This window comes from Schistocerca piceifrons, chromosome 3 (assembly GCF_021461385.2).
Source record: "Schistocerca piceifrons isolate TAMUIC-IGC-003096 chromosome 3, iqSchPice1.1, whole genome shotgun sequence".
Lineage (NCBI taxonomy): Eukaryota > Metazoa > Arthropoda > Insecta > Orthoptera > Acrididae > Schistocerca > Schistocerca piceifrons.
Genome location: NC_060140.1, coordinates 850,703,794 through 850,731,221, shown reverse-complemented (window position 1 = coordinate 850,731,221; position 27,428 = coordinate 850,703,794). Strand labels below are relative to the sequence as shown.

Genomic DNA, 27,428 nt, shown 5'->3' with positions numbered 1-27,428 from the left:
ATTCAGATGTGGCAGTGAACCGATGTTTGAGGGCATGGGAACTTGAGCCCTCGCATATTCGTCGTCAGGGTTACGGTCGACCGCGCCCGACTACCACGTGGGAGAATCACTATTGCGTGCACTGAGCACTACAGAACCCCTTCACATCCGCACGCCCATAATTCTACAGTAGATTAACGTCGCCGGCAGTTGTGGCCGTGCGGTTCTAGGCGCTACACTCTGGAACCGCGCGACAGCTACGGTCGCAGGTTCGAATCCTGCCTCGGGCATGGATGTGTGTAATGTCCTTAGGTTAGTTAGGTTTAAGTAGTTCTAAGTTCTAGGGGACTGATGACCTCAGCAGTTAAGTCCTATAGTGCTCAGAGCCATTTGAATGCAGATGAACGTCGGCGTTATAGGTCTACAGAGTGAACCCCCAACTCCACCAACAAAATTTCGGAAGTCGTTCGTGGACATTTTCTGTGTATGAGACCTGGGTTTCTGCCGGCGTTTACAGCTTTCAGATAACTTACGAAAATGCAGCCGGGTGACGACGTCGACAACCTCTGATATTACGACAGGAGCACACCCTGCCATTTCAAAGGCAAAGCTGCAGCAGGTGAGTGCTGTGCAAGGGAATTTAAAACCTCAGTTGCAGAGGAACTCCGGAAGGATAACACAAACGTACACTGTAAACAAAGGCGCCGTCACACAAACCAAAGACGGTCGACGTCAGGAGTTGTAGATATTTAAATCAATAATAAATTGGTGTGGTAGCATTAACTCTGTCCCTCCTTTTTTTTTTTTTTTTTTTTTTTTTACAAGAGAGAGAGAGAGCGCTGAATTCAATGCAGAGTTTAAAGAAAAAGCACCAAGTCTATTTACCACATTACTCGTTAATTTAATTTCAACTACTTCCTTCGTAACGCTATACGAGTAGCTAGAACTGCGTGCCAGAATGTCCGCGTTGTTATATTCTAAAGGATGACCGGTGCCAAGAAAATGTTCTGCAACGACGGATTTGCTCGGCTCTTGTAAGTGTGTGTGCCGCTTACGATTAGTACAGCGATCGTCCACAGTCCTGATAGTCTGACCGATACACGACGTGGCACACCTGCAAGAAATACGGTAAACACCCGCCTCATGCAAACCGAGATCATCCTTTACGGTACCTAAAAGGACCCTGATCTTGGATCACTCTTAACATCAGCATGGTTGTAGAAAGCATCGCTCGTGCGAAACTCAGCTTCCACTCTTCTCACTTGATGTACTGAGAACTATGGATGAAGGGCAAGAGGCAGATTACATATTTCTAGATTTCCGGAAAGCATTTGACAGGGTGCCGCATTGCAGGCTGTTAACGAAGGTACGAGCATGTGGAATAAGTTCACAGATATCTGAGTGGCTCGAAGACTTCTTAAGTAATAGAATTCAGTATATTCTCCTCGACGGCGAGTGTTCAAGGGTATCGTCAGCAGTGTCTAAGGGAAGTGTGATAGGACCGCTGTTGTTCTGTATATACGTAAATGATTTGGCTGACAGGGTGGGCAGGAATCTGCAGTTGTTTGCTGATGATGCTGTGGCGTACAGTAAGAAAATGGCTCCAAGCACCATGGGACTTAACATCTGAGGTCAACAGTCCCCTAGACTTAGAACTACCTAAACCTAACTAACCTAAGGACGTTACACACATCCATGCCCGAGGCAGAATTCGAACCTGCGGCCGCAGCAGCCGCGTGGTTCCGAACTGAAGCGCGTAGAACGGCTCGGGGACAGTGGCCGGCGCTACAGTCTGGAACCGCGCGACCGCTACGGTCGCAGGATCGAATACTGCCTCGGGCATGGATGTGTGTAACGTCCATAGGTTAGTTAGGTTTAGGTAGTTCTAAGTATAGGGGACTCATGACCTTAGAAGTTAAGTCCCATAGTGCTCAGAGCCATTTGAACCATTTGAACACTGGCCGGCCGTACGGTAAGGTGTCGAAGTTGAGTGTAGGAAGACAAAATTTCCAGTTAGTGTGATGATGGCAGCTAGCCCTAAAAGTGGAAAAATGTAAGTTAATGAGGATGAGTATAAAGATCAAACTTGTAATGTTCGGTTCAATATTACTACTGTCCTGCTTGAGACAGTGAAGTCGTTGAAATATCTGGACGTAACGTTGCAAAGCGATATGAGGTGGGACGAGCATGTGACAACTGTGGTGGGGAAGGCAAATGGTCTACTTCAATTAATTGGGAGAATTTTAGCAAAGTGTAGCTCATCTATAATGGAGAAGGCGTACACAGCACTAGTGCATCCTATTCTTGAGTACTGCTCGAGTGTTTGGGATCCGTACCAGCTCGGATTGAAGAAAGACATCGAAGCAATTCACAGGCCGACTGCTGGATTTGTTACCGGAAGGTTCGAAGAACATACATGTATTGTGGAGATCCTTCGGGAACTGAAATGGGAATTCCTGGAGGGAAGGCTACGTTTTTTTCCGAGGAACGCTGTTGAGAAAATTTAAAAGGACCGCCAGTTGAGGCCGACTGCCGAGCGATTCTGCGGCCACCAACATACATTGCGCGTACGAACCACGAAGATAACATTAGAGAGATTAGGCCTCGTATGGAGGCATGCGGACACCCGTTTTTTCCTCACTCTATTTGCGAGTGAAATAGGAAATGAAGTGACCAGTTGTGGTACATGGTGCCCTCCACCACAAATCTTGTTCGAAATGCTCCATGGGTAAGGCAAAAAGGCCGTAGACTTTGATGCCATCCGGTACGCAGCTGGTCGATAGCGCAACGCACGCCTTGATATCTTTCTCACTGCAATCACTCTGACGAAAGGTGACCTCGAGATGGGCTAACTCAGCTGACTCTAAGAATCCGGGGCCCTGCAGAGGGGTCGAAACGTCGATAATTTTAGAAGAAATATGACGCGACCTAATAACCCAGAAGATTTTAACTTCAGTGACAACGGTCACGAAAGCCTGCAGACTTACATAATTTTCTGAGTATTTTGTTATAAGGGACGTGTGGGCTCCAGTGGTTCATCACAGATTAATATCATTTCTTTTCATTTTCTACCTCCATGAAAATACCTGCAAAATACCCCACACGAGACGACAGGCCTGAGTGTGTCCTGCTTGCAAAATTTGGAAATTTGTGGAAAGTTCCTATAGGACCAAACTGCTGAGGTCATCGGTCCCTATGCTTACACACCTACTTCATCTAACTTAAACTAACGTACGCTAAGGACAACATACACAACCATGCCCGAGGGAGGACTTGAACCTCCGACGGGGGGAGCCGCGCGAACCGTGACAAGGCGCCTTAGACTGCGCGGCTACCCCGCGTGGCTGTCCTGCTAGCAAACAAATTTGTCACGCTTACTCACGGTTCTTGTTGTTGATCAGAGTAGACCATACTTTCCTCTCCGCCTTCGAGGTCGCATTCAGGACTGCTTGGTTGTGTCACGAGTCTGTTGTTGCGGCACTGCTAGCTGTACGCTAAGACTGATACAAGGCAGTATGCGTAGATTTACTGTTGAAGAGGTGGCCGATTTGCTCCTCTTGTGAGGGTCCTCTGAATGCAGCGGCAGACTGACATAACGACTCAGTTTATGAAGACTTTGCTAACTTTGAGTGTTAGAGTTGTAAAACTACCATAGGGTACTGTAGACCATCATTAGAGAGCCTGCACTACGGTAGTAGCCTCGGTCAGTTAAGATCGTGGCCACGTTACCCGTTCATTAGGTGTGCCGCATACGTGTCGCCCTGTACCTCATCTCGATCGTTCTGTTATGTATGTCATCAGTGTCTTGCTACGCGTAGGTACCCTTAGAAACCGGAAGCGACGAACCGTCCAGAAACTGAGTTAGGATACAGATAGGCCTGCGTAACCTACAGAACATTTTTGTTCTACACAGTTATCCTCCTGTCTGTTAGTTAAAAATAAACACACTACTTATAGCAAAAATGAAATTGCCAATGTTTAACTCAGATTTTACTCAAAAATTGTTGATCTGCAAAGTAAACTACAGGGGCATTATACTAAAAATTAAAAAAGAACAATATAGATTTATCATATGGCACTGTAAAACGCAATTCCCACAAAAAAATAAAACATCGTTTCAGTACTTGGTCAGACTTGTAGAAAACATGTTTCTGTTATTCTTAAACTGCTTTCGCATTTATTAATAATAGCAGGAAACTCTTGCCTTTGATAATGATGAACTTCCTACTGAATACAAAATAACAACAATACTTGTATAGATTTTTTACGAATTTGCATGTAAATTGTACCTGCATATAAAAGTGCAGAAGTTATGCCATCAATTTTTTTTCTTACAGAATGCAGTTTGTATTCTTTAAGGATATACGCAGTAAACTAGCACTGAATGACGTGCAGCTCTAATTATGTGCTGAACAAACAATCAAGCAAACAAAGAAACAAAGCAGAGAGATATCGTCAGCTCCCAGTTTCTCTCTTCTACATTCGTTTTTTGTTTCTTTCCCTCCCAACGCTGCCAATATTATCGTTAATTCTACCATTTACTCCGTCATTTATGTACTGAACCGTAGTTTTGGAAGAGCACAGCCCCAGTGAGTAGTCATTTCTTGTCTTCTCTTTACTTTTTATGTATATTTGCTGGTTCAGCTATCTTGTTCTATAGTGTAAAGTGTAACTACAGGATGTATTACCCTTCTAGTGTTACCATACAAATTTCATACTAACAAGTTTACTTAATTATTTGAGTATGCTAAAATTTTAATGTTATGATAATCTGCGTAATACTACTGATAAAAGTAATGTATAAAAGGAAACTGCTACACGAGCAGTGGGAGCGAAACCCATACGGATAATCAGTCGAACAGTGAGAGAGAGTCCCCGTGTATGCAGCGTGCAAAACTTACGTCAAATACTGGCGCACACTTACTTTCCGAATACGGAATGGGCTCAATATTTACGTGGTCACTGTGAAAGGAAAGTGTTAAACTGTTTTGAGCCTCGCTCCAAACTGAACGGACAACACACATGTGTGTGATCACTGATTGGCGTCTGTTGCTTTGAACTGATTGCTGTGGCGTGAGTTGTAATAACTAACGTGTTCTAAGATCTTACATTTATGACTTAATCAGGTTTCATGCATTTTACAGCATTAACAGTTGCTATTAAAACAGTTAAGCAGTTTTGTACACTTTAAAGCTGTTCACCGGACTGTGAATTCACGGATGTAACGGGTGTGATAAAATGGACAAACTGTAACTTCAGGATCCGCTTGCTAGTCGAAGTGAATTTCGTATTTTTCAAAACTGTGTTCTTGACATTAATAACTGTATCGTGCGTCTGAAATCTTATCGTCGTACACATCGAACTTCAGCCGATACAGGCTGATTCTGCTGACACTACTGAAGTGTTTTATGCAACCTGCAGCACCGTCAAAACATGCGCGAGATTTTTATATTCTCGCGCTCGCCACGGTCGAACTACGAGTATTACTCCTATACAAAAAATGAACAACACTTTTTTGTAAGAAATTTAATGTCGTTTTCGCTAGAGCTTGTTGTTTTCGATTTATTCAAGAGAAATGTACAAAAGTGATCTTCAAATGCACCCTTACACTAAGCCTCAACCGGTCATTCTATTATGATGCTCATAGCACTCCCTCCCAATACATTTATCGCATTCGACCTTCTTCGGTCTTGGCCTTATTATGCCATCGGCTTCGTCGAGCACTTGCAGATTGTGAAATTGACGTTTGTTTACATTTTACCTCATAATTTTATGAATTTTAGCAGCATCAAATAAAGTCGTTGTATTCGTCAAGCCTTCTGACTACGAAACTATTGTTTTTGTGAGGTTTGAGTCTGGACAGAATTGTCAGCATATTTAGTTTTATTGAAACGATTATAAAAGTCGTTCTTCTTTCGTTAGCCTCACGGATACGTTCAAATTAATAACGTTAACGAAATAGCTGATTATACCGGTGGCGTAATAGGCCACTCATTACAGACGAAAAATGTCGAATATCGGGAATAGTTCGTGTAGTTCGCAATTCTTTGTACAGTGATAGAAGGAAGTGGCACGGATAATATACTAGAAATTCCGACTGGTGAGGGATGGGAATGGGGATGGAGTTGAGTTTGAAGGTCACTTCTGTACATCATTCTTGAACAACTCGAAACCCATAGCCTCAAACAAAAACATACCCAAGACAAAATTTATCTACATTAAATTTCCTACAACAATCACCTGTTCATTTTTCTGTAGCATTAATACACTCCTGGAAATGGAAAAAAGAACACATTGACACCGGTGTGTCAGACCCACCATACTTGCTCCGGACACTGCGAGAGGGCTGTACAAGCAATGATCACACGCACGGCACAGCGGACACACCAGGAACCGCGGTGTTGGCCGTCGAATGGCGCTAGCTGCGCAGCATTTGTGCACCGCCGCCGTCAGTGTCAGCCAGTTTGCCGTGGCATACGAAGCTCCATCGCAGTCTTTAACACTGGTAGCATGCCGCGACAGCGTGGACGTGAACCGTATGTGCAGTTGACGGACTTTGAGCGAGGGCTATAGTGGGCATGCGGGAGGCCGGGTGGACGTACCGCCGAATTGCTCAACACGTGGGGCGTGAGGTCTCCACAGTACATCGATGTTGTCGCCAGTGGTCGGCGGAAGGTGCACGTGCCCGTCGACCTGGGGCCGGACCGCAGCGACGCACGGATGCACGCCAAGACCGTAGGATCCTACGCAGTGCCGTAGGGGACCGCACCGCCACTTCCCAGCAAATTAGGGACACTGTTGCTCCTGGGGTATCGGCGAGGACCATTCGCAACCGTCTCCATGAAGCTGGGCTACGGTCCCGCACACCGTTAGGCCGTCTTCCGCTCACGCCCCAACATCGTGCAGCCCGCCTCCAGTGGTGTCGCGACAGGCGTGAATGGAGGGACGAATGGAGACGTGTCGTCTTCAGCGATGAGAGTCGCTTCTGCCTTGGTGCCAATGATGGTCGTTTGCGTGTTTGGCGCCGTGCAGGTGAGCGCCACAATCAGGACTGCATACGACCGAGGCACACAGGGCCAACACCCGGCATCATGGTGTGAGGAGCGATCTCCTACACTGGCCGTACACCACTGGTGATCGTCGAGGGGACACTGAATAGTGCACGGTACATCCAAACCGTCATCGAACCCATCGTTCTACCATTCCTAGACCGGCAAGGGAACTTGCTGTTCCAACAGGACAATGCACGTCCGCATGTATCCCGTGCCACCCAACGTGCTCTAGAAGGTGTAAGTCAACTACCCTGGCCAGCAAGATCTCCGGATCTGTCCCCCATTGAGCATGTTTGGGACTGGATGAAGCGTCGTCTCACGCGGTCTGCACGTCCAGCACGAACGCTGGTCCAACTGAGGCGCCAGGTGGAAATGGCATGGCAAGCCGTTCCACAGGACTACATCCAGCATCTCTACGATCGTCTCCATGGGAGAATAGCAGCCTGCATAGCTGCGAAAGGTGGATATACACTGTACTAGTGCCGACATTGTGCATGCTCTGTTGCCTGTGTCTATGTGCCTGTGGTTCTGTCAGTGTTATCATGTGATGTATCTGACCCCAGGAATGTGTCAATAAAGTTTCCCCTTCCTGGGACAATGAATTCACGGTGTTCTGATTTCAATTTCCAGGAGTGTAGTTCGTGCATAGCGAGCCAGAGAATATGAAAATCTCGTTGTTTCTGAAGGTGTTGGAGGCTACTTAAAAACCCAAGCTGAATTGCTCTGCACACACTGAACAACACTACTGAAAGACCGTTTCTTTGAAACTCCATAATTGCCTCCCATTGAGACACAAAAGTTTGAACTTTCTCTCAGAGGTGCCTCCAACGTTCCTGAGTAGTGGTGTAAAAGCATGGCGCCCTCCAACGTCACTCTGCGGCTCGGCGACGCCTCAAACAGCAAGGCGTTGACACATGCAAATATAAGGCCAGAGCACAGAAGTTCATGTGAGATGCAAGGTGGGTTAATGATGCAACACTGGCACAAATTTCACAAAAATTCTGCCGAACGCCACTGTGGACGCGCCTCACGCTGGGAAGTCGTCACACCCTCTCTTACCTTCGTATAACGCCTCTGCGATGGAGGTCAAAATCGTGATGCCTAGCGTTGAAATCGCGCGGGTTTCTTATGGGCGCCCGAGGAAAACATTTCGAACACACTGTCGCTCAGTATCGACACAAAAAGGCCACAGGAGGTGGAGCATAAGGCGTCAATGAAGCCACTCATTCCTTAGGGGGCGTTCGTTTTCACACATTTCGCGCTCGAAAACACAAGTTTACAGTAGGGTGTGCAACAGAATGACGTTCTTGACAAATTTTGCCACTGCTGACACCCCAGACGATTCAACCCTTTTCTAAGGACGTCGCAGGTCTGAAAACCCATTGAACATCATCTCGATACTTCGGAGTGTAACGGAACAGCAATTTTTATTTAGGTATGCAGTATGGAACCACTAGGAACCATTTAAAACCTTTCGACGAAATCTGAACGTAATTCGAAGCAGAATAAGTTCGTTTATGCCTTTTCATCCCTCTTTTCTCGAGGACTCCTGCGGCGTGTGTACAGTGGGATTTGACTTTGAATCACACGTGAATAAAATGGCAAAGAGCCTATCTAATCCCCCAGTTTACCGACACCATAGATACCACTGGCACACCTTTCGTGGGCGCTTTAAAATGCCTCTGAACAGAGTATCCATCTAGCGATCTTTACCCGCTGTCCAGATAGGTAACCCTTTCGACACCCCTCTGATTTCGTACGCAACCGTCAGGCGCTACTGTGGAATGGGTTGCTTCTCTTTCCTGTGTGCAGGGATAATCGAATGAGTTCTTCCACACAGGGGCAGTTTTAAAGTGACCAACTCAAGTTCTCGAGTGATACCAAGGATGCCACTGAAGGGCAGGGCCTTAAGGGGACCCTTTGCCATTTCATTTAGGTGTGTATCAACGTCGCATCTCTCCATGCATAGGTCGTGGGAGGGGGCGAAAAAGAAGCTATAAAAATATAAATACATAAAACTGCAACCAGTCACTGTTTAAAATATTTATTGTTCCAAGGACCGGTTTTAGAACCTTCTCAAGTTCATTTCAGATGGCTATCTGGAAGTTACATATCTATTTCTAGCATAATACAGGGTGCTGGCTCTGTGACAAGAAGATGGAACATGCTTTAATGCATCGTCATGAGTATCGTTTATCAGTCGATACAGATGCAAAATTTTTAGTTTTGTACTCACTGCGACAGTACGGGCGGCTTTTTTTCTGTTGGTTTTCATTGTCTGCTTCCATTTTGATGGCCAGTTGGTACATCACTTCACACCCCTTTACACAATTTGTATGTATTTACACTGTGATAGCGAAACTATGGCAGCATCCAGCATGTGATATACAGCTGTTACTTGTTGCAAATATAGCACGTTTTGGATGCTACCAAAATTTGTCAAGAACGTCATTCTGTTGTACAGTCCACTCTAAACTTATGTTTTCGAGCGCGAAATGTGTGAAAACGAACGCCCCTTGGGAGTGGGTGGTTTCATTGACACCTTTTACGCCACCTCCTCAGACCTTTTTGTGTCGGCTCTGAACGGTGATGCGTTCGAAATGTTTTCCTCGGCCCTTCTATGAAACCCATGTGATTTCAACGTTAGGGGTCATGGTTCTGACCTCCATCTCAGAGGCTTCGAACGAAGGGGTAAAATGTGGGTAATAGGGGGTATAGTGACCTTCCCATCGTGTGACACGTCCACAGTGGTGGTCGGCATAATTGTGATGCAATTTTGTGCCAACGTGACGTCATTAACTCATCTTACCGCTCGCATGAACTTCTGAGCTATTGCAGTTTTTTCCGTATGTGTTGACATCCTGCTGTCTGAAGCGTCGCCATGCCTTTGCACCATTACAAAGGAAAGTTGGAGGTACCAATGAGCCAAATTTCAAACTTCTGTGTCACAATGGAAAAACGATTTGAGGTTTCAAAGAAGTGATCATTTACTTGTGTTGCGCTGCATAGTACTGGTAGCTTCTGACAACGTTACACCCAACGGAAGGCGACCAAGGAATAACATTACCGTCAAGTGGACCATAAACGAGACAACTGGACATGATAGCTGCAGTTTACTATTGACCAATTTGCTATCATTTCCCCGCCGCCACCGCCTGGTTGTTGACGAAATCTCACATCTCCTGCTGCGCGCAGATAAGGATTCTCACAAAGCTCTCTCTCAGTAAACAGTTAGAAAGCGATTCTGATTATTTTAATTTAATTTCATATAAGTGCTTCTCTTAATAAATGTAATTCTATACTGGGTGGATTCAAAATTTCATGTCGTCATTGTTCGCGATATTATTTCTCTAGTATTACTGTTTGTTAATATCGCCTATCTGTTTATATTGAATGCCGCTGTATGTACAATATCATTACGTGTCTTTAAGGGATGTGTTTCGACACGTATGTGTGTGCCGCTATTTCGTTAGCTAATTTTACGTTTTTATATGTTACGTTTGGTACAATACGTAAATTGGGGCGTCCGCTATTAACTTCCGAGGTCCGACCAATCACAGTAAAGCAAGCCATTTCTAACTGGTGCAGGCTGTAAACACAATGGGGATTTTAAGTTTGACAGCTTATATTTACGTTCTGAAACTCTTGAGATTGCAGCTCTCTCAAAGCCATGAGTGAGCTTACTTGCTTTCGCAGATATCATTGAGCGTTATTAAAACCTCTTTGACCATTTTTTCGCCCTAAAGCCTTACATGAGAGTTCTGTAATTTGCATTCTTTTGGGGGTTTTGTTTACTAAATCCGGAGATGACTTTTACACGATATCGAAACGGCAATATCGAGTGCAGATATTTTTTATTTCGCAGTTTTCAGTAATTATACAAAATTTTTCTTTTGAAATTGTAGTAGAACATAATTTTACTTTCATTGTGCGAAGGAGTCTACTACTTTTTAAGCACCCATCACGTCCAGTCTTTCTCTTTGACTGTGTGGCGCAAGCATAGGTGGTGCAAAGAAAAAGTCCGATTGCACGGGGAGGAGGTGGTGTGAATGGAATAACAAGATTTCCGATGTGGGGAAATAGCACACCAGTTGCGTTAAAAAACAATTTTTGACACAACTAATGTGCTGTTTCTTCACATCAGCGTTCATCAAAAACAGTTATTGAAAAAGATGACCCTAATGTAAATGACAAGATCGGTTTTTGCAATAAGAGGAGACGTGTGAGCGGATATGCTGATGTAGTCGGCGCTGCGAACAGAAACTACCTACCACCTTTAGCAGCACACCGCAATTTTGACACTACAACTGCTAGGTCGCTGGCGTTTACAGAAATGAAAAAACAGGGAAGTTGGCAGGAAGTGTTCAAGACGAGTCCGCTACGCGTCGAAACTGAACGACGGACCGATCGCACACCTTTTGTTGTGCAACTGACATGTAGTTACCATTGTTAGCAAACTGATTATCGTCAAGAGTGAACGTGCACCGTTTTCCTTTCAATTCTTGCTCTAAGGAGGATAAGCAGGCAGTAACTTGTTGATGTACAGAATATCTAATAATAAATCAATACTGACATATACAGCTCTAAAACCTCCTGTAAATTTACAATGTGCAGCTGTTTTTCTTTTTGTAGGCCGGTACGTCGATTTTCTTTTTTTATGGTGTATCAATACTGTTTTCGATATATCGTGGGCCGGAAATAGTATTTTCCAATAATCGATATATCGAATTTCTGTTATTTTTAAAAATATGAACACTCCTACATCATACCAAGACGAATTCTCAATCATTATATTTTATTTCATTACGTTTCCGAGTTAAACATTTAGGCTCGTGTATGGTCAAAATTCTGAGCCACCTTCGGAAGAAGCTTTCGCTACAACGACAGCAACCACAGCACAGTACTTTTGCATCTCTGCCTACGAGAAACTACATCCTTTTGTGTTTTGGTGACTGCGTATTGCAGGCTTTTCCGCTGTTGTGAAGGAATTTTTGCAGCAACAAAGATCCAATCCTCCAAATTTTATTGGTGCAGTTCTGATTGATCTTGTATAGATGTGTTTTCTGTTCCGTGACCGTTCTGGAAGACGAGTCGCTTGCTAACACTTGGCTGCTGCAGCTTTCTACTAGAAACTGCTGGTAGAAGGGCGGTAGGCTCTGTTACACCGGTGTGCTGGGTGTGCCGGCAGGTACGTGATCGAGACGTGGGTGGAGGGCGGCGACCCGCTGCCACAGCAGCTGCTGGCGCTGGGCTACCGGCTCGTGGTGGCGACCAAGGACGCCTGGTACCTGGACCACGGCTTCTGGGGCAGCACGCGCTACCACGACTGGAAGGCCGTCTACAGCAACCGGCTGCCTGGCTCCATGGCACAGGGCGTGCTGGGTGGCGAGGTCGCCAGCTGGGGGGAGCTCGTCGACGACCAGGTCAGTGGCGCCAGCACTCGACCCCAGCCCCAACTGCAACCCCAAACCCAACCTCGACTCCAACCGCAGCCCCAGCCCCAACCCCAACACCCAGCCCCAACAAAAACACCCAACCTCAACCCCAATCTCAACCCAACCCTATCAGGAGGGTTGGCAGGCAGATGGGTCTGAAAAGTTTCACTTGATCCACGCCTGTACTACTAATGCCATCATACAGCGAGTAGCGGAGTGTCTTCTGGTATCACTATTACTTTCCGCTCTTTACTGATGCTTCAGGTGTTTACAGGGAAGTATCATCAATGGACAATGATTGGGAACTACAGAAATATTAGTACAAAACGTCCACTTTATGTAATGAAATGCAGCTCTCTTTAAATGTATATAAACGTAAGATAATGCCTACATGAAACAGAAACAACCTGATGATATGTGATTATAGGATTAATAGCCAACATCTCATGCTCATCCCATTGTATAAGAACATTGTCTGATGAAAAGTTCGCAGACCCATACTATGAGACATTAATATGGAGTGTGTTCACTCTTCGTCTTTATGACAGCTTGAATGCTACTGGGGACACTTCCAATGAGGTGCCTGAATGTCTGTGGAGCAATGGCAACCCATTCTTCCTCAAGAGTCGAAAACAGAGAGGGTAGTGATGTTGCCCACTGTAGTCTGAGGTGACATCAGTATTCCAACCCATCCCACATGTGTTTCATTGGCTTCAGTTGGGCACTCTGGGCAGACGAGTCCACCTTTGGAACTCTACAAACCCATGCCTCACAGGTGCTGCTCTGTGACAGGGTGCATTGTCATATTGATCCAAAAAAATATCATCTCCGAACTTTTTCCTCTACTGCGTGCAATACACTGTGGTTGCTGCTCATATCCTTCCATATTTAGTGTTTTCTTGTGCGCAATAAGAGGACCATACCATAACCATGGAAAACAGCCCCATACCATAACACTCCCTCCTCCATATTTCATTGTTGGCTCTGCACATAGTGGCAGACAACATTCCGCAGGCATTCCATCGGATTGCCACAAACTATGAGTCATTCATCACTCCAAACCATTCGTTTCCAGTCATTCATTGCCCAATGGCGTCGCTCTTTACACAATCTCAAGCGTCGCCCAGCACTGACTCTGCAGGGTGCCTCAAACTTTTGGCTCTGATTTCACAGGTGATAGTGGGTCCAGTACTGATTATATTGTGATAGGGAACCAATGGTTGGAAATGCATGTTTATTGTGTTACAGACATACACAATGTACACCACATAAGAAGGACATAGCTCACAGTAACTGTTGAAAGTGATGATTGCACTCTCGCAAAGATACTTTTGTTGTTCGCAGAAGGATGTGGTTTCAAGACGATGGTGCGCCACCCACTTTGATGTTAATCTGCACGAGCACCTGAACATTGCATACCTCCACTGCTGAGTTGTATACTGTCCCCCTAAATAAAGAGACTTATTTTTTCCGACAGTATACAGTATTTACTCCTGTCATGGTCGCCACTTTATAATATATATATATATATATATATATATATATATATATATATATATATATAATAAAGTGTGTGGCCTTTTAGATATATTGAATTAATGAGATTATTTTTTCAGCACTCGGACAAGCACAATAAACTGGGCTATGACTGTAAATGGGTAAAGAATCCTTTTATATTAGTTTCACATAAATGAAATAGTCTTTTTCTTGTGGTATATTTATGCTTACAAATTAATAATATTATGTCCGATTGCCATATCCACCTACAAAATCTTGACCGTGTCCATGTTGCCTTAATCGGATCTTCGTAAATTTTCTGAAGTACGCAGATGGGCTTCAGTTGTTCTTATTACATTACTACTTGAAATAATAACTCATGCAATCTTTCAGTTAAAAGAATAATACTATATTCTTTTGTTCGATGCACATAGAAAATACATACTCTTCACTTACTCACATCGCCCAAAATGGCTACCTCCGTTGTCTAGCAGATGGCAATTCCTTCCTCCTACTGAGGGACAGGAAAAACATGTTTTTTAACATTTGAATATCAAAAATACATGACGGTAGGCACAGTCTCTTCGCTGGGCTAACGCTTCACCTTTTCTCTTTGCCTTTAAAGAAAACGAAAACATAAAAGTAAGAAATGCAAAAGGTTCATCACAGTTGGACCTGGAAGTCCTGTCCCAAGGCCAGCTCGATTGCCAGATCTCACACCTCTGGGTTTTTTCCTCTGGACTGACGTCGAGACGTTGATATGTGAAACCCCCGTAGAAGCGACTGAAGACCTACTTCCTACGGTTCAAACTGCCTGCGTCCTGGTACAAGAGACACCAAGGATCTTCGAGAGAGTGCTGCAGAACTTCATGTGTCATTGAAATGCATGCATTGAGACTGGCGGTCGTCACTTGGGGCCACGTCGTTGTTAGGTTTGCAAGACAATAAATATACGTTTTCGGCCGTTGTTTCCCGGTTTGAGACACCCTGTGGAAATGTGTGGCTTATGATGGGCAGCTCGACCATTGTACCCCATTCTCCTTAACTGCCTATGCGGAGTCATCGTGCTAGCTGAACTACTGGCAGCACTTTAGAGCTCACGAGTGATCCCTTCTGCTGCTTTCATCAGATTTTTTACAACCCCCCCCCCCCCCCTATATGATGGACGGTTCCTCCCCGTCAATGCTTGAGGTCTATCTCGGGTTGGTTTAGCTGTCATTGTTCCTTCGCGTTTGCACTTCACAGTCACATCACCAACAGTCGATTGGAGCAACCTTGGACGGGCCGAAACGTCCGTGATGGATGCGTTACTCAGTTGACACCCACTGACCACCCCGCTCTCCTGACCGACCCATCCAGCTCTCATTGCTTCTCCGCTGGCAACACAGCTCTCCCCTCCTCCTCTTACACTGGCGGTCCATGCCTTGTGACATGCAGTGCTCCATTCCGCTTTACACAGGTATATTTAGGGCAGTATATTTAGGGCAAATTCTAAGAAACGATACTATTAGGTAAAATTAGTAGTAAGGAAGGCGAATGAAAGACTTACATTATGTGGTAGGGTTCTGGGAAAATAATATCCCAGAAGCTAGACTGTCCTAAATGGAATCACCATGAAGTACCAGTCCGATATTTACGAAACTTTGGGGACATGTTGATCACCTAACGGCTATTAAATGATTACACTGTCATTCCATTGGAGACTGTCGTCGGTCGTCAACACTGGTGCGATGCGTGACTCCCACAGGCACGTGTAGACTACGTATTCGTTGCGGCATGGAAGCAAACAGCATTAGAATCTCTTCTTGAGGAATTTCTTACCATTCCTGAAGCACGTGCTGTGTCAGCTCACTAAAATTGGTGACTGGAGCCTGATACCGTCGCGTGCCATACATACTGCATGAGCGACAAATCAGAGATAAGGTAGGGTCGCCCAGGATCTGTGTCTAGGATCCGTCTGTCGGGTGAACTGCAGTGTGGCGTCCTAGCACTATCATGGTGCAATACGCCATTTGGTACCCTAGTTATGAAGGGTAAAAGTACTGGGTTTACCATTCTTGCCACATACTGGCGAGCATTTTGTCGCTCTTCAACAGTTACCAGATCAGTCTTGTTGTCATATCCAAAAGTCCCGACACCATGATTCTAGCAGTTGGAGACGTATGAGTCTTCAGAATCGCTCTTTTCTGTGGCCTTTCACAATGTCGTCTATGGACGTTCTGGCGCCAATCTGTTGTCTGTGCCATAATGTCGTGACAACTCATCTCACCCGATCTTCCAGTATCCTGTTCGTGGTGCCGGTCTGCCTGTAACCTCTTTCCGGATTTCACCTGCTGTCGTCTGTCTGTTCGTCAGAGCCAGTCGAACAGCCCTACCCGCTTCTCGTGGTGTAGTCTTGTAACTACTACTGTAGCCACACCGCTCTCCTCAGTCCGTCTCGTGGTCACTGGTTCTGCATCCACTTCGCTAGAGACAGCTGTAGGTATGTAGCTTCCGTATCCCTCACGTCAATGAACAGACCTACCTCACCAAAGTACGAAATGTAGCGATACGCTCCACTTGCAGGTACTCCGGGCATGCTGCGTTGCGACCTCCATCTCAGAAGTCCCGCCAACTTTAGACACACCCAGTGAAATAAGTTCACATGGCTTGATTGTTTGGGAGTTCCTCAACAGAGATGTTCGGTCGCCTGCCTGTAAGGTCTTTCAAATGGACACCATTTCGGCAACCCGCGCGTCCTTAACCTACTCCAGTTATCCAACTGGAGAAAGGGAACCTACAGTTTGAAGTGGAGTCCGAACCACGTGTCGTTCCTGGAACTTCTTTATATCAATGAAAGAAAGGTGAAGGCTAGCGTCAGGGTAGACTGAAAAATTTCAGTGTCTGACCAGGATTCGATCTCGCGACCTTATATTCTACAAGCTCGCACTTTACCACTTCTAAAAGTACTGAATATAAGCTCGCACGACGGTGCATTTTAATCAACATAACCTACAGGCACGGAAATACTGCAGTATCAGTCTGCTAACTTTCTATCAAAGTGTTCATTATGGGACAGTTTCCACTTTCGACAGTGTTTTACATTAGCAATAACAAGTCATTTTCAATAATGTTTACTACAAAGAGAGAGGGAAGAGAGGAACTTTATACCCACAACAAAAGTTAGAAGAATCGCAAATTTCGTTAACTTTTTAAATAGGTACTGAGGTATAAGTAGGCTCCAGAATCTGAACGTATATTTTAGCCCAACCTTAACAACACAAACGCATTTTCCGTATAGTGAAAACTGAAGGGACGAATACTCTATGACAACCACCAAAAACTTAAAAATGCAAATTTCGTAAATTGTTGTTGACTTTTATTCACATTATACACTTTGAAAACATGTAAGATATTTAAGAAGGGTCCCGAACCCGAAAATATTAATATATTTATTTTGAAAGGTGACATTCACTACTAAGACTTACATTTTTGGCTTGAGTTTTACTGAAAAATTACGGAATCTAGTATAAGAGATCATTAAAAAGTATAAGTTTTTTTCAAAATTTTAAAATACAAGTGACATTTGATAGATAAAGCACACACTTTTTTTACTTACACCTTTTTATCAATATTTCTTTACAGTCCTTCATTACAGTGTTCTTGCTTCTCTATAATTAGATCCCAACGTCTCGGAAGCTCTATTACTCCATCCAGGACACCACTTCTGTTCAACTGTCGAATAGCTCAGGTAACGATGGTAGAGAGCACTTGCAAAGAAAGATAACGAAGTCCACGTATAGCTTTTTTCAACTTCGGGAACAAGTAGAAGCAGAGGTGGATTGACGTCCGGGCTGTAAGGAGGATGCGCCATCACCTCCCATCCGTATTCGCGCAGTTCTTGGGCTACAACATCGCCGATTTTGGGGGCGAGCATTGTCATGGAGAATTAGTGGCCCATCCGAAAGCAATTCAGGTCCGGTGTTGTGCATTTTTCTGCGCAGTTTTGCATGAAGTTACGATAATACACTGCTGTGACAGTTGTTCGACAGGGGACTATCTGCCATGATAATTCCTTGGTGATCATAAGAAAGAAACATCATTTGTTACAGCTTTGATTGAGCACGTCGAAATTTTTTTGGACGTGGAGAATCTGAAGTTCTCCACTCATTCGGCTGTGAAATCAACTCCGGTTCAAAGTCTCTAACTCACGTTTCACCAATAGCGACAATCCCACACAAGAATTCTTAGACATCACAATCGAATCGTTGCTTCAGCAAGGTTGCAATGTCCAAGCGGTAATGCTTCTCTTCAGCAGTCGAACAGTGTATGACCCATCTCGAAGAAATTTTTCTCTTCTTTAACTCATTGGTCACAATACGGAACACTGATGTTGGGTAAATTCCTGTGGCTTCAGAGAGTTCCTCATAAGTCGCACTGCCATCTTCTTCACGAGCACCTGCCACAAGTTTCACATCTCGTTCATCTGTTGACGTTTTCAGCCTTGCGGGTCTTGGATTATCGACTATGCTCATACAACCAACACGAAAACGATTAAAACGTTTCAGTCTTGGTGTACGACCTCTGGTCTTCAACAATAACAATACCCGAGACCATTGCAGGGCCCATTTCTATCTGTCGCCTATTTTATGTTACAGTACACAGCGAAAAAACAAAAACATGAGCTCCTTCCTCGAGGCCCCAACAATATTACTGGCCATTAAAATTGCTACACCAAGAACAAATGCAGATGATAAACGGGTATTCATTGGACAAATATATTATACTAGAACTGACATGTGATTACATTTTCACGCAAGTTGGGTGCATAGTTCATGAGAAATCAGTACCCAGAACAACCACCTCTGCCTGGGCATTGAGTCAAACAAAGCTTGGATGGCGTGTACAGGTACAGCTGCCCATGCAGCTTCAACACAATGCCACAGTTTATCAAGAGTAGTGACTGGCGTATTGTGATGAGCCAGTTGCTCGGCCACCATAGACCAGACGTTTTCAATTGGTGACAGATCTGGAGAATGTGCTGGCCAGGGCAACAGTCGAACATTTACTGTATCCAGAAAGGCCCGTACAGGACCTGCAACATGCGGTAGTGCATTATCCTGCTGAAATGTAGGGTTTCGCAGGGATCGAATGAAGGGTAGAGCCACGGGTCGTAACACATCTGAAATGTAACGTCCACTGTTCAAAGTGGCGTCAACGCGAGCAAGAGGTGACCGAGACGTGTAACCAATGGCACCCCATACCATCACGCCGAGTGATACGCCAGTATGGCGATGACGAATACACGCTTCCAATGTGCGTTCACCGCGATGTCACCAAACACGGATGCGACCATCATGATGCTGTAAACAGAACCTAGATTCATCCGAAAAAATGACGTTTTGCCATTCGTGCACCTAGGTTCACCGTTGAGTACACCATCGCAGGCACTCCTGTCTGTGATGCAGCGTCAGGGGTAACCGCAGCCATGGTCTCCGAGCTGATACTCCATGCTGTTGCAAACGTCGTCGAACTGTTCGTGCAGATGGTTGTTGTGTTGCAAACGTCCCCATCTGTTGACTCGGAGATAGAGACGTGGCTGCACGATCCGTTACAGCCATGCGGATAAGATGCCTGTCATCTCGACTGCTAGTGATAGGAGGCCGTTGGGATCCAGCACGGTGTTCCGTATTACCCTCCTGAAACCACCGATTCCATATTCTGCTAACAGTCATTGGATCTCGACCGACGCGAGCAGCAATGTCGCCATACGATAAACCGCAATCGCAATAGGCTACAATCCGACCTTTATCAAAGTCGGAAACGTGATGGTACGCATTTCTCCTCCACGCATTTCTTCTCCTTACACGAGGCACCAAAACAACGCTTCACCAGACAACGCTGGTCAACTGCTGTTTGTGTATGAGAAATCGGTTGTAAACTTTCCTCATGTCAGCCCATTGTAGGTGACGCCACCGGTGCCAACCTCGTGTGAATGCTCTGAAAAGCTAATCATTTGCATATCACAGCATCTTCTTCCTGTCGGTTAAATTTCGCGTCTGTAGCACGTCATCTTCGTGGTGTAGCAATTTTAATGGCCAGTAATGTACATCTGACGTAATTTCCATTGTCGTTGTATCAAAGAGTCCACAGTAGTACCAAGCTGTGCGTTATTTATGAAATTTCCCTCGTATAAAATACATGACTAGATTATGATATTTTCCAGAAAGTATCCCCGCTCCCTACCTCTACCCGGGGACTGGGTGTTTGTGTTGTCCTCGTTATTTCATCATCATCATTATCATCATTCGTGACAGTGGCTAGTTTGGATTGTGTAAAAAATTGGACTGTGTAAAAATTTGGACTCTGTACGGGCACTGATGACCCGGAGTTTGCAACAGTTCTTTCGCGTTCTCGTCAGTACGGTACCAGAACGTTTAAGTTCTACCACTGTAAAGACGAAAGATCCGCGATTCGGAATGTCAGAACTGTGTAGTAAGTAGCGGCAGGAACACCACCACAAAATTACGCAGCAGTAACACTCCAAACCATCGACTCACAGAGAGAAATTTTAACCGTGTTCAACCTAATGGTGAAGTATCGAACTGTTTTTCTCCGAATCACAGTTTGTGGGAAAAGCAGTGAGAATAATTACTTTTGGAAACCTTTAGTCAGACAAAATCCGTTATAACAATAAACTGTTTCGCTTAATAAAACGGCCGCCAGCCCAAATCGGGCACAGTGTCTATACAAAAAGATGAAGTCAATTTTCGACACTGAATAAATAACTACTTTCACTTACTACGTAATTTAAATACAACCACTTAATTTTCATTTACTACGGTCGCTTGGCAGTAAGTACTATTAATTCCACTTTCTGTTACTTATGGAATTTATCACTATACTTCAGTAATTATTTAAAGAAGACACACATATGTTTCAACAAGGATACAAAAAACATATATTAAACTTATAGCTATCATTCATATGACCAAAACTATTATTTAACATGACTAAATTTCATTTCTTTAGGACTGTTATTTGTTAATGTTTTACTAACACCAATATTTGTCTGGCTTTCTTTGACATGGAGAAGCAACACGAACAATTACTGTTAAGATTATTGCAGTTAAACAATTATGTTACTTTACTTTCAGAAATGATATTGAAAACTTAACCTCATGGTCACGCAAAGCGGCGGCCCTTAAACTGATACGTGCAAACTTTAGTATTTAACAATGATTTTTAGAATTTACTCCCAAAACAGTACTATTGCCAGTAATTTACTATTATTCAAGCTTCAATAAACATTAGGATACTCGGAATAAATTCGTTTAGGTAAGGACCCTACTGAGGTACATGAAATAGGAAAATTACGGTCAAACACAAAGGTACATTTAACACTTATATTCCACTGATTGAAGATGGATGGTTCATACTGTGATACACTTGTAAATAAAGTACTTTGCCTGTTACTGATGTCGAAGGTGGCGTGAGGCGGTGCTGCGTAGTAACATTGCGCAGGTACGGCTCTTGATTTGCATATCTCTGTCTTTCTCTTGGTGGCGACGATAAAATTGCAAATTTCTGAGCTATCAACTTATTGCCGTACTGCGCCAATCATGTAGAACACGTCCGAGGCCAAAACCCAGTCTTGCAGGTAAGTTCGGGGCCTCTAGAGCTTGACCAAAGTAATGCGTGTTCACCACTTTCAGGGCAGCTACCGAGACTGTCTGAGCCACTTTCGCGCCAATTCTCACTCGCGCGCCCCACCACCTTTTCCATTCCACCACAGAACGGAGTTCCGTTCTACCTATGATCCCTACACCTTTTCAATTTACACTTCTGCTTACAAAAACCCTAAGTATGAAACATCTACAATTGTATGACAGTATATACTGGGTGATCAAAAAGTCAGTATAAATTTGAAAACTTAATAAACCACGGAATAATGTAGACAGAGAGGTAAAAATTGACACACATGCTTGGAATGACATGGGGTTTTATTAGAACCACCCCATACTGCTAGACGCGTGAAAGATCTCTTGCGCGCATCGTTTGGTGATGATCGTGTGCTCAGCCGCCACTTTCGTCATGCTTGGCCTCCCAGGTCCCCAGACCTCAGTCCGTGCGATTATTGGCTTTGGCGTTACCTGAAGTCGCAAGTGTATCGTGATCGACCGACAGCTCTAGGAATGCTGAAAGACAGCATCCGACGCCAATGCATCACCATAACTCCGGACATGCTTTACAGTGCTCTTCACAACATTATTCCTCGACTACAGCTATTGTTGAGGAATGATGGTGGACATATTGAGCATTTCCTGTAAAGAACATCATCTTTGCTGTGTCTTACTTTGTTATGCTAATTATTGCTATTCTGATCAGATGAAGCGCCATCTGTCGGATATTTTTTGAACTTTTTTTTTTTTTTTAACCCCATGTCATTCCAAGCAGGTGTGTCAATTTGTACTTCTCTATCTACATTATTACGTGATTTATTCAGTTTTCAAATTTATACTGACTTTTTGATCACCCAGTACATACAAAATTGACATAATTAATTACAGTTGTACTTTGAATATTACATAATTATTTAGAAAATATGTTTTAATACATTTATTCCACCTACGTCAAAGAGGTTATTTTAAACAGATAAACTACACTTAACAAAAGCTTACTCTCGTTATAGTATTTGCTTAATTTTTCAAAATTATTACGGAGCAAAAAATTTTGAAATATACAGATTAATGGCAGTATTATATTTACAATAGCATTACAAGTTGAGCTCGCCACAAACCAAACATCATCATCATCATCATCACCGCTCCCTAGCACCTGCTACTGTGACAGTTTGTGTATCGCCCCAGACAAAATCTCGCCTGTACGCATTGTTTAGCTGTGACGGTGTAGCACACTGCGCTGGCTCTTGGAGACAGCCTGAGCCCTTCCTGTGTTGTTCGCAGTCGCTGGACGCGCGCGTGTGGCCGCGCGCGGCGGCGCTGGCGGAGCGCCTGTGGTCGAACCCCGGCACGTCGGCCAGGGAGGCGGAGCCGCGGCTGCACGCCCACCGCGCCAGGCTGGTAGCCGCCGGGGTCCGAGCGGAGGCCCTGGCGCCGCGCTACTGCGTGCTGAACGAGGGCGCCTGCCACTAGCCGCAGGCACCAGCTCAACACTCTGCTGTACCGCTCTGCACAAGTTCCTGCCGCCAATAAAGGCTACGTCTTGTTCTGTACCGCTCTCCTGTTTTGAACTGATATCCCCTCAGGTATCCACCTTTCAGCGCACAGACCCGGCACGCTCAAGACCCACATAGTGACGATAAATGGCTGGCAATCTCGTCAGCAATATCGCCTGCAATCCGTTGCTCTCTTCGACTGTCATCCGGCAAGTGAGAGGTGAATGTGACAACAGCAAAGGAGAGAGAACACAGTCACACTGGTCAAGGATTTGGATGGCGTCTTACACAGCGCATTTAGAACAAATGTGCCACATAGTCCTATAGCAGGTAGTACTTGTAATTTGTCCTCCTATCTATGTAATTATGTAGTTATGTAGTTCTCAATTCGTTCGAGCAATCAATCATTCATAATAGGAAACACAGTCATAACTCAGTCACTCAAAATGATTCAGAAATTTTACTTGCTAGAATGAAATCAGGCGATGATTCTTCTTCTCTGCAGGCTCGTGCTTTGCGGCAGTCTGCTAATCTATACAAATAAAATGCCTAGTATTTTTGGGAGCGTTGTATAATCAGTCGGGAAACCTCGATCAAGCGGATATTTGGCTTTGATGAAGTTTAACCTTCCGAAGAAGTAATGGAGCTCTTGGATTATTAAATGCAGGTTCGTATCCAGTCTTTCGGAAGTTCCCTTCTCTGATTAACAACTACGCAATATATCGATGAATATCATTAATTCTCAAATGTCAAATAATGTAAATTGTTACACACCTTTTGTATGAAGGAGCAAATATATATATATATATATATATATATATATATATATATATATATATATATATATATATATATCCCTTTTAATCGTGCAATTTCGTATCGGTTATCTTTTGTCATAAATCTCAATATTCAGATTAAAATTCTTCAAACAATGCTCAGGCTAATCGGCACGAAGACAATCTCGGGAGCTTTTTTTTCTAACAACCACCAGAGAGAGTACTACAAAGAATAATTATGCGCTCATGGCATAGCTATTGTATGAAACTACTTTGCGCATGGATTCTGCTTGTATGAAGATAGAAAATTAGTAACTGTCATTCAAGGGCAGAATTGTATCAGAATAATTCATCGAATATAAAGAGATATTACATACTGATCAAAACTACGAGGGTCACCCCAAAAGAAATGCACAGTTTTTTTTAAAAAATCCATCTTTTATTCTACATGTTTCAAAGTTTTACAGTGTGTAGATACATCCTTTAGGAACAATATTTTCATTTCTCCACATAATTCCCATCCCTCTCAACCTGCCTTACGCCATCTTGGAACCAGCACCTGTATAACCCGCACGGTAAAATTCTGGACCAACCTATTGGAGATACTATTTGGCAACGTGCACAAGGTAGTCATCATCTTCAAACCTTGCTCCACGAAGAGAGTCTTTCAGTTTCCCAAAGAGATGATAGTTTAGTCAACTGGCATTTAATGATGTAAGGAAAAATGAAAGAAACCAATAAAATCTATAGTCTATTATATCTGAAAAACATTATTAAACACTGACAAACTTTACACAGACTTTTAAGTATTCCACAATGTCTATACTCAATAAACACGCTTCTGGCCACAACAAAGGTACGAATAGTACTCTCAACGTATGCATACACAAATCTGACAAAACCCCTCCAGTGCACAAGCAACCAACAACTGCGAGCAGCTAAAAGGCAGATTACCAAAAAATCCTCGTTTAATACCAAAGTCATCTCCGGCGCCACCAACACGATCACGGCAGGCAGCGGCTTCCCATGTCGCGCGGTTTCTCTCCACCACACGCTGCGTCCGACCACTTCCGACTCCCCTCGACAACTAGTTGCAATAGTAATATATCTGACTCAGACTTTGTGTATGCACACAGCAGAATTATAGACGTCCAGCTTTCAAAGAGACTGGCAGCCCAGATCATCACTTCAAGTTGTTGGGTCATTTGGCGACAGTCGGACTCCTATCCAACCGCTGTATAGGGTGTTTCCACACACGTTCTCGGCCTGGAATCGCAATGACCAGAGTACAGTTGTCATCAATGAGGAGTACAGCTTCGAACTGAGCCCCGATGACCAGCAAAGACTTGTCTAGAGGCGCTCCGGACTTCGGTGGGATACCAACTAGACTGCCGCCCGCCATACGGCTACTTCCACAGCGTAAGATTCAAAATTTTGATCACTATATAATCTAAAAGTATGAATTTTTTTATATTTGTATTCAAACTTGATATAAGTGTAGACTCCTCCATCAACTCCATTTTACCGAGTGGTTTGTATTCCCTAAATAAATAGATTAGGAAATCGGACACTTAAAGTAGTAAAGGAGTTTTGCTATTTGGGGAGCAAAATAACTGATGATGGTCGAAGTAGAGAGGATACAAAACGTAGACTGGCAATGGCAAGAAAATCGTTTCTGAAGAAGAGAAATTTGTTAACATCGAGTATAGATTTAAGTGTCAGGAAGTCGTTTCTGAAAGTATTTGTAGGGAGTGTAACCATGTATGGAAGTGAAAAATGGACGATAAATAGTTTGGACAAGAAGGGAATAGAAGCTTTCGAAATGTGGTGCTACAGAAGAATGCTGAAGATTAGATGGGTGGATCACATAACTAATGAGGAGGTACTGACTGGAATTGGGGAGAAGAGGAGTTTGTGGCACAACTTGACAAGAAGAAGGGACCGGTTTGGTAGGACATCTTCTGAGGCATCGAGGGATCACAAATTTAGCATTGGAAGGCAGCGTGGAGGGAGACCAAGAGATGAATACACTAAGCAGATTCAGAAGGATGTAGGTTGCAGTAAGTATTGGGAGATGAAGAAGCTTGCACAGGATAAAGTAGCATGGAGAGCTGTATCAAACCAGTCTCAGGACTGAAGACCACAACAACAACAACAACAACAACAAATAACTCAAAAAATTCGAATCTTAAATCCTACACTCCATTTATATGAAGATGGTATCTGTTCTTTCGGACGGGGCACACATTTTCAACTGTCCCCGTTGATGTATATCAACTCCTGTCGACAGTTTAGGGTCTTGATTTAATTAACATTACATTTCGGACATATCTGAAAGAACAGATACCATCGGGGACCATGCAGCTCTCTTAGAATGAAATGATAATTAAATCAAGAGCCTAAGCTGTCGACAGGCGTTGATATGTATCAACGGGGGACAGTTGAAAATGTGTGCCCCGTCCGGGACTCGAACCCGGGATCTCCTACTTACATGGCAGACGCTCCATCCATCGAAGCCACCGAGGGCACTGAGGATAGTGCGACTGCAGGGATTTACCCCTTGCACGCTCCCCGTGAGACCCACATTCCCAAATTACAGCCCACACACTACATTCGTAGTGCCCCTGCCCATTACACTCATTACTCGCGGCAGACAATCTTACCAAGTCCCGTAAGAGTTCGGGCAATGCGTGTGCAATCCAGCATAGAAGAAGGTCAATGGCCGGTTAGCCTTAACTATATATGAAGATGGTATCTGTTCTTTCGGACATGTCCGAAAGAACAGATACCATCGGTAAGCACGCAGCTCTCTTAGCATGAAACGATAATTAAATCAAGGGGAGCGTGCAAGGGATAAATCCCTGCAGTCGCATATCCTCTGTGCCCTCACTGACTCAGATGGGTGGAGTGTCTGCCATGTAAGCAGGAGATCCCGGGTTAGAGTCCCGGTCGGGGCACACATTTTCAACTGTCCCCGTTGATGTATATCAACGTCTATCGACAGCTTAGGATCTTGATTTAATTATCATTACACTTCATTTGGCGCTGCAGTCATGGACTGTGCGGCTGGTCCCGAAGGAGGTTCGAGTCCTCCCTCGGGCATGGGTGTGTGTGTTCGTCCTTAGGATAATTTAGGTTAAGTGGTGTGTAAGCTTAGGGACTGATGACCTTAGCAGTTAAGTCCCATAAGATTTCACACACATTTGACCATTTGAACTTCATTTGGCCACAGCGAAATGCTGCAAAACAACACACTCATGCATGACTGCTAGATCGCAGTCAATCAGCCATATTGCCAGGCGCAAGTCGTTTGTTTGCTTGCAATTGATCAGATTGCTTGGGAAGTAGGAGCGATCGCACGCACGTACGATCGACGGTCAGATAGAGCGACATAGCGACAGATTACTGCGACCCACGGCTCGTGTGCTGGACCTCTTCGGAAAGTTAAGGACCCCGCACGCACCCCGATTTATCTACTGACCGCCAAACAAATTACATACACATCGATTTTGCTTGTCGGGCAGTGCGTTGG

The 27,428-nt window shown here is 44.2% G+C and overlaps 1 protein-coding gene across 1 annotated transcript in view; it reads left to right on the top strand.

Annotated features, from left to right (window-relative positions):
* LOC124789313 (chitooligosaccharidolytic beta-N-acetylglucosaminidase-like) overlaps positions 1–23,177 on the top strand; it is a 325,333-nt gene extending 302,156 nt beyond the window's left edge. The window contains exons 8-9 of the mRNA XM_047256627.1: positions 12,220–12,454; positions 22,909–23,177. Coding sequence (XP_047112583.1) covers positions 12,220–12,454; positions 22,909–23,097 — 424 coding nt within the window. The 3' untranslated portion in view covers positions 23,098–23,177. The remainder of the gene's footprint in view (positions 1–12,219; positions 12,455–22,908) is intronic.
* Positions 23,178–27,428: the final 4,251 nt, after the last annotated feature.